This window comes from Trachurus japonicus, chromosome 11 (genome assembly GCF_045865225.1).
Source record: "Trachurus japonicus isolate A0001 chromosome 11, Traja_1.0".
In the NCBI taxonomy this organism is placed as follows: domain Eukaryota; kingdom Metazoa; phylum Chordata; class Actinopteri; order Carangiformes; family Carangidae; genus Trachurus; species Trachurus japonicus.
In genome coordinates this window covers 29,758,956-29,767,452 of record NC_140917.1, presented here as the reverse complement: position 1 = coordinate 29,767,452, position 8,497 = coordinate 29,758,956, and the positions used below count along the sequence as shown (strand labels likewise).

Sequence of the window (8,497 nt, the reverse complement as noted above, 5' to 3'; positions counted from 1 at the left end):
TGTGCTTGTGAAATATAGTGGAATGAAGTAACTTGAGTTCATCTGCTTAGCTGCTTTCTGTCACAGCAATACACTGCACTGCCTTTAAAACTGGAATTACTTCCTCTTGGTTGTTTGCCTCTCTGCCACTTAGAACACTTGTGGGTCAAATTCCTGTTCGTCAAGAGTGACAAAAAAAAAAAATTAAATATTTGTGTTACACTGTGCAATAAGTGCTGTGTGAATTCCTGAGTTTTGGCTAAACATATGTTTTGTGCAGCCACAGTGACCTTTGACCTTTGACCACCGAAATCTAATCAGTACAGCTCATCCTGATTGTAACTGTTTATTTGATGTAAAGTGTTATTCTTGTGTATAGCCTTTTTCTTATTGGTTTATTTGTAGCCACATTTTGATTTGTTGGTTTGGGGCCTTATTCTGATTGGTTGATTTCTTCATGATTTATTTGTAGCTGCAATCTACTTGGTTGGTTTGTATCAACCAATGAAAACACAGTCCAACACAGCCAAAAATAAGAATATGACTATGACTTGACTACATTTACCAAAGTAAAGCTGCAAACCAACTTCCAAATCAGAATACAATGACAAACCAGCACATCAATCAGAACATGGCTATAAACCGTGACCACGACCTTTAACCTTTAAATCTAACCAGAACCAAGTGAATGTTTGTGCGCATTTGAAGTTCCCGCACAGTGTAACTGATATATTGTGTTCACAAAAATGGGACAAATGGACCACCTGAAAACGTAATGCCTCTGGCTCTGTCTGTCGCAAGTGCTGAGGCAGAAAAACACTTAATTAAAAGCAGAGAATTAATGGAAACAGAATGTACTAAAGTATCTAACTAAATGTGCTCATTATGCATAATGGCCACTGAAAGTGCTGTTTTATTATATTACTGGGTTGTTATTATTGATGCATTAAGCACTTAAAATTTATAGTTGGCTAAGGCAGAGCTAATTTTAACAGCTTTATATTAATTCGTCATGGTTAGCACTACATCATATATGCATCTGTTTTATCTATAAAAAAAAATTGTGAAGTGAAGCATTAGAAATGACAGGGATTTATAGTGGTCTAAAAAAAACCCACATAATTTCTGTGTAGCAGTACAGGACAGCAGCAACTCCGATGTGATGCTGGTATAATAGAAGCAGCAAGCTGTGAGTTTGACCAAATCAAGCAGGTGATAGAAACATTAGAGGGCAAATCGATTCTACCATTTAAACAATATGACTCACATTTCAGTCAGTTCCAGCGGGGCGGCATTGATCGCTGCCTCATGAGCTTCTTGGAAATAGGTGACTGGCGCCATTGCGTGGCATAATGGAAAATTACTATCTGACAGTCGGACGGTTGAGTGTAATCATCGTCTCACAAGTCTTGTCAAAAATGAAAGTGGCTGAAAGGAAAGAGATAGAAGATGTATGATGATTGAAACAAGTTTATTTAGGCTTTTTATAACTGCGCTGCACCGACCATGAATGAAAATGTATATTCAGTCTAAAGACATGACATTTTCAGACCCTCTCTCTTTTTTTTTCCCTCCACTGTGTTTCTTTCCGAGCCTCATCACCCCCAACCTTTAAATAACCGGCGGCAGGCAATATTCCGATGTAATTAATGCAAATTGTTTGTCTTTAAGCAAAGTTAAGCCCCCGAATGTCGGAGCGCACTCAACCAGAAACCACTTGAAGTTCATCCATCCCATTTCCTGGACCGAGTCCTTGAGGGAGGGCCCATAAGGCAGGCTGCATGGGAAAGTTCGCCCCACTTTTTCCGATTACATCGATTCTTTTTAAAGAGGGCTCACACAAGTCGACTCAAACAGTGTGGACCACCGCTGGAAGGAAACACAAGGAGACATTAAGGTGATAGTAAAAGAAAAGAAGACGCTGAGCCCGGTACACCAGACAGGAGACAACCCCCGCTTCACGAGAGAGAAAGGTGAGAGGTCTCTTCTGTCTTCTGTAGCCTGATTAAAAAATAATAATAATAAATTAAAGATGAGGTTGTTGTTTTTTTTATCAGAATGTGTATTTGTTTGATGTTCATTGAGGGACATCATCTGTCATGTCCCATTTGTTCTCAGTTGTTGTCAATGAAATAATTTCATTATATTTCCACAGGTGTTTTATAATCCTTCAACTTCATTACTTTTGCTTTCTGTATCCCTATAGTGAGTGATTATATGAGTTTCTGTTTATTTACCTAAGCCTTTTCATAGAAAATTACTATTATTAGTACCAATACTTTTCAAAAAGAAAAAAATCTTCTTCATTCTTCTTTCTCTACACATTTCTTTTGAACTAATGTCGGTGAGATTCATTATTTTTTTTAAGTAAACCTCTCAATAGTCAGATGAAAGAAGGGGTATTATTTTATGCTACTTTTCTGTCTTGTATGGTGAACTTAGTGTTCTGTGGTATGTTTTGCTGAGATAATAATAATAATCGTCAAGACAATGCTCACTGAAGTGGATCGGCCTGGTTATCATTTCTGTGCCTGTTCAGCAGGACACAGTCCCTGACAGCCCATTGTCTCGCCTCATCCTGTCAGAGGAGTTTGTAGTTTTATAATTAGTGTTTTTTTTTCCTCTCAGAGGGGAAGAAATAACAGAAAAACATAAATAGTCTAAACAAATAGACAAGTGTCAGAACACTGTCTTGACTCCTCCACACAGGATGTTTATCCAGATGCGTGTGTGCGTTTGTGTGTGTGCATCTGCGTCTGCGTGCACGCGCATTTGGAACTTCCTGCCATTTATTATTAACAATGTCCAACAGCTGCCCCTCAATCTATCATTAGTTTTATGAACAGTCTTATGAAATCATGCTCTTCGTATTATTTGAATCTGTTACAAGCGTCAAAATCATGTACACGCTGCTTCTGTTCTAACGTATTCTTATACATTTGCCGGGCCTCTCTTGGACTCATTTTACTCCAGTTTGACTGTAAACCATGAAAATTCACAGTCTTTCCATTCATATAAAATAACTTATGTGCCATGTGTTTTTGTTTTAGTTCATCTTAGTGTATGGGGGCTTTGTTTCTCACATCTTTATGATGAGGAGCTGGAGCCCACCCAAACAACAGTATGAGCTCATGGAAGAACTAATAGAGGCCTATAGTCGCATGCACATGTTCCTCAGTAAAAAAGAACAACCATTATACTGAAAAGGTTGGAGAAACTTGGCTCATTTGTTCCTAACCGAAAAGATTTAACACTTACATATTAGCTGTGAGTTTATAAAAACCCTAGAGAATGTTGTAAAGGAAATAAAATACACCCGTTAGGTGTGAAGTGGAACATTCAGTGTATTCATTAACATGGCAGCAAATGAAAAGGTTGGTAACTGTATAATAACAACACTTGTGTGTCTCTATAGCGGCTCATTATTCCAACAGGCAGTAGAGGGTCTAAAGAGGGGATTTAAAGTTGGTTTGTATGGCAACAGTTTGTTTCCATCCCAAAAAGCATATGGCTTCACAATATTTTAAAGTATGTTTAATGAGCTGAGCTGGGGAGTCTTTCCCAAGTGATAAAGAGGAATCAAAAGCCGATAATGTGTGTTTTATAAAACACTAACACTAAATTTTATATTAATAAATTAACACTGTCTTCCTTATTATAGCAGCGCCCTCAGGGCAAATATGGGTCTGCTTTTATGTGTGCACCGTTTTACACATTTAATATCTATGCTGCAAATTTCACTTTTCTGCCACTGAGTGGTTTTTAAAAGGCGGAAAATTGTACAGATCTTTTACTTGTCCTCCTTAGAACCAATCCTTCAGTATCCTTGGTTATATTCCACACAATTTTACACTCTGTCTGTTTACCAGCATAAAATTCTCAAAAGGAGGCTCAACTCCAAAGGTTTATGTCTCATGCGTTTTACTTGTTTCTTAATCCATCTATCTGTCCCTCTCAGAAGCAGAGGATGTCCAGAGCTGACTGGACCTTCCTGGAGCACCTGCTGGAGGAGGGCCAGGAGTATTCCACAGGCGTCGGCCGCGTCTGGCTTACTGTACTATTCCTGTTTCGCATGCTGGTCCTGGGAACCGCCGCCGAATCTGCATGGGATGACGAGCAAGCCGGCTTCACCTGCAACACTAAACAGCCCGGCTGCGAGGCCGTCTGCTACGACAAAGCCTTCCCCATTTCTCACTTTCGCTACTTTGTCCTCCAAGTCATCATCGTCTCCACGCCCACCATCTTCTATTTTGGATACGTGGCGATAAGGGCGAGGAAGGACAAGGACAAAGAGGAGGAAAAGGATGAGGAAGGTGGAAATGGAAGTAAGGGAGGAGAAACTGTGGTCGCTGAGAATGCTGCCACTAAAGACAATGCAGAAAAGACGGAGAAACAAGAGGATTGTGGGAAAGGTAGGAAAGTGGTCAAGGCGCCTCCTGCGGTGCCTAAACTGAAAGGCAGGCTGCTGTGTGCATACGCAGTCAGCATCCTGTTTAAAGTCGTCCTGGAGGCTGGCTTCATCATCGGGCTGTGGATCCTCTACGATGGCTTCTTCATGGAGCCGAGGTTTGAATGCGTATCGTACCCTTGCCCTCACACGGTGGACTGCTTTGTCTCTCGACCCACCGAGAAGACCATCTTCACCATCTACACTCAGGTGATCGCTGCCATCTCCCTGCTCCTCAATCTGGTCGAGCTCCTCCACCTCCTCCAGATCGCCATCTGCCACAAACTGGAGAAGCGCTACGGTTCCCAAGAGCAAGACTACTGCAGCAGGCCTTGGTCTGAGCAGGTACTGGTCGCACAACAGACTCCAGAACTTCAAAGGGAGGCGTCGCAGCCTTTCCAAGCTAGGAGCCATGTGAACATCCCCATGCAGGGTGGGGTTGTTGGCTACCCCAACCCCTGTGAGAGCTACAGGGATCTGACTATAGAGCCAAACTGGGCACCTGAGGAACCTGCCAACGATCTTCTTCCTAGTTATATGAACTGCATGGGGGCGATGAGGACATCACATTCCCCAAGAGTCCATTATAAAAAACATGCACATCAAGCTGTTAAAAACAATAACAATAAGGGTGCTCATAAGGGACACTCAAAGAAGAAGCATTATGTCTGATACAGTCAGATGGGGGTGGGATGTCGTTTGACTATGGAAGCTTTCTTTGTATAAATACTTTTCTGCACATGACACTTGGGTATTAGGAGCTCACGGCGAGAGCTTGAACGAAGAAGAACAACCATTGCACTGTGAACTTGATGCCTGAAAGGCAGGTAGACACTCATGCAGAGATTTAACAGATAAATGGACCTTTTCAAAATGAAACAGTTTTGAGGAACACCTCCCCAGGCAAGGAAAATGAGTGAATATTACAGTCACAAGATACCACAAGATTCTTGTTACATTCAGTGACTTGTAGTGCTTAATATGGGGCAAGGCAAGGCAAGGCAATTTTATTTGTACAGCCCGTTTTTACAAACAGTTTGTCTCAAAGGGCTTTACATGTCATCACAACAACATCCTCTGCCCTTAGACCCTCACATCGACTGAGGAAAAACTCCATGGAAAACCCTTTTTTTATGACAGTGTAAAAAAAAGTGTAAAAAAAAAAACACTTTATGGAGGGGGTATGCTGAGGTTTTTTGGGATAAGTGTCTATTGGAGGGACTGCAGTAGAACCAGATCTCAACATATTCTTTTGAGATTTGCACTGTAACCCCTGAAGTTGTTCGAGCCCCCCCTCCTCCTCCTCCTCTCCCCATGGTCTTGTCCACACAGTGGAATGTACTGCTCTCTGGGTCCCGCTCAAGCTCCCGAGGGGATAATGGCTGTGTGGATGCAGGCACGCATGCATGCACACACACACATACAATGTCATTCTCCCCTTTCACCCAGTGAGGTTTTGGTCACTTGAGTTGGGAATAAGGGACAGGGAAAAAAAGGAGAAGGGGGAGCCAAAACCATGGGAATTCTGGGACTGTACATGACTTGTCATTGCCAGTAGCCATAGTATTTTTTTTTTTGTATGAAGAGAGAGGGAGAGAGAGGACCACTGTAAACCTCATCACAAGGGCTGAATAATGGAGCAAAGACAAGCATCCAGTTTGAAAAGCAAACCTTTTAGTGAGGTTGAGAGAGAACTCAGAAGTGCATTAGTAAATGCATATTGAATGGACTGAAAGAGGTACAGAGATGTGCATATTCACTGAGAGAAAAAGAGTAATTATGTGAAAAGTATATTAAATGTTTAAGATATTGTGAAAACAGTGTTAATATTTATTATTTTGATGGAAATAAAGTTTAATACATGACATTGAATCAAGTTTCTGTACAATCCCATACTGTGATCTGGATGAAAGGCTGGTGTGCATGATGGTTGAGAATCATTTTCTCTCTCAGTAAAGGGATGAGATTTCTAAACCTGTGTTGTTGCCCCGGTGTTTGGCCCTCACACTTTCCACCATCCAGATACTGTCAAAATACGGAGGCACTACATCACTCAAGAGGAAGCACTCCGAGAATAACCGAAAGGCCAAGGTGTGGAGAAGTGGATGAGCCTTACACGGTATCATGAGCATAACGTCCCGAGGGAGGAGAAAGAAAAAAAACTGAGCGAAATATCTTGGATTTAAAGGCTATTTTCAAATCTGTACAGACATGCCAGTAAAAGTTCATATAAGTTGGAACAGCACTTTATGCTGCCTCTATTTAATATCCCCTGGGAAGCTAGTGACTGTTAAAACACTGTTTTCCTTGGAAGTAGGCTAAATGATAGAATGCAGAGCTCAGCACCTTTAACAAAGGTGCTCGCCCGGGCCCTGAATGGATGGCTGCAGCCCCTCTGCAGCACGGCACTCATTTCCAGCAATTTACCCAACTGTCTCCATGTCGATAAGCAGTTATCTATTGCAGGAAAGGGAGTTTATGGGAAGTTTAAGTGAGGCAGGTTCTCATACAGCAGCTTGCGCTATATGAGGCCAAACAAGAACTCTAATAAGCAGCTGGAAAACAGAAAGACATACAGAAATACATTTTTTTCTTCTTTTACAGCAGTTTTATCTAAATATGATACAAATTACTGTAACAATAGGAAGACTATCTCTCAGTCCTCAGAGTGGAATGTTTTTATTCCGGGCCTGCCTCTCCCTGTGTCAAGGATAAATTGGCAGATATTGTTGAGAGAACAATCCAAACTGAGCCTGCTGAAGCTGCCCAGTTCAGTGCCTGTTCACAAAAACTTGGCTGGCATTTCCGCGCAGTCTTGTTATCTCAGTCCAGGTGGGCGGGTGCATGTACGTGCTGCACTCGCGCGTGCGCCCACGTGACTGTTTTATGAGTGTGTTTTCAGACACAAAAAAAAAAGAAAAAAAGCCGGGGGGTCATAGAACAGATTGCATGCGGTGACCCCCCCTGTCGGCCCTCTGCTGCCAACGAAAGCCAGCAGCGGAACAGCGGAGCTCCGTTTTGCATCCATCTTTCTTATAACGGATCAAACCAGAGAAGCTCAACGCCCTGCTCTATTCTCTCCTCAGAGTAGACTCTCAATACCAGTATAAACATCCAGGATGAAAACAAAAGTGGGAGCAAATTATTTGTTATTCCAACGGTCATTTCTCCCTCCACAGTCGATATCTGCAGCCCTCCCATCACACTCCCCAACAGCGCAGATGAAAAGTGATGTTGTTGGCTCCATTCTTCTCCATCAGGAACAATAACATATTAAAACACGCCTCCTTTCATTGGTTTGATTGCCTATTATTCATGTCTAGACCACTTCCCTAATTCAGAGCAATCAAATCAGACCCCGCTAGGAGAGGATATTCACACAAAAGCTATGTAGATACGCTAATGAAATAAGTGGAGGCACTGTGCACTAGGTCATCCCTACCAGTCATACAGAGATCAGATGCCATACTGACTGTGCTTCCTGACATTGTTGGAGTCACTGCTGATGCATTTCCTCGTTCTGTTGGTGCTGCTGATGGCTCACAAAGAAGGACAATCTTGTAGTTTGGAGAATAACTGGACACATGGACTCCCACACACACACACACAAAGACTGTAAGGCAGTTCAAAGGGCTTGTTACACAGCCTCCGGGCTCCAGCACGTTTAATAAAAGAGGTAATTGTTTTATGCTGTTGGGGCAACTCATGGGAAGAAGGTCTTACCACTCTGCCTGAAGCCATGCAGGCACTGGAGGGTCTGGTAAAGGTACGGTGGCCCTGAGGTGCAAATCACAACAGCAAATCAGAAAACACAACAACAAAAGAGAAAACACAACGGCAAAAGAGAAAACACAACGACAAATTACTAAACACATCAACAAAAAAGAAAATAAAGTTTAGTAATTTGTCGTTGTTTTCCCTTTTGCCGTTGTGTTTTCTCTTTTGCCGTTGTGTTTTCTCTTTTTGTGTTGTGTTTTCTCTTTTGCTGTTGTGTTTTCTCTTTTGCCGTTGTCTTTTCTTATTTGCTGTTGTGTTTTCTCTTTTTGTGTTGTGTTTTCTCTTTTGCTGTTG

The 8,497-nt window shown here is 42.0% G+C and overlaps 1 protein-coding gene across 2 annotated transcripts; it reads left to right on the top strand.

Annotated features, from left to right (window-relative positions):
- Positions 1–1,832: 1,832 nt before the first annotated feature.
- gja4 (gap junction protein alpha 4) lies at positions 1,833–6,244 on the top strand. Of its 2 annotated transcripts, none has more exons than XM_085792243.1 (2): positions 1,833–1,952; positions 3,941–6,244. In XM_085792243.1, exon 2 carries the CDS (start codon positions 3,947–3,949, stop codon positions 5,096–5,098), a length of 1,152 nt encoding a protein of 383 aa, XP_085648369.1. In that variant the 5' UTR covers positions 1,833–1,952; positions 3,941–3,946; the 3' UTR covers positions 5,099–6,244. The 2 variants fall into 2 exon arrangements, with proteins under 2 accessions (XP_085648369.1, XP_085648368.1); XM_085792242.1 differs by having other exon boundaries at positions 3,938–6,244.
- The last annotated feature ends 2,253 nt before the right edge of the window (positions 6,245–8,497 follow it).

Coding starts and splice junctions, on each gene's coding strand:
- gja4 (XM_085792243.1), top strand. CDS start 3,947: ATGTCCAGAGCTGACTGGACCTTCCTGGAGCACCTGCTGGAGGAGGGC.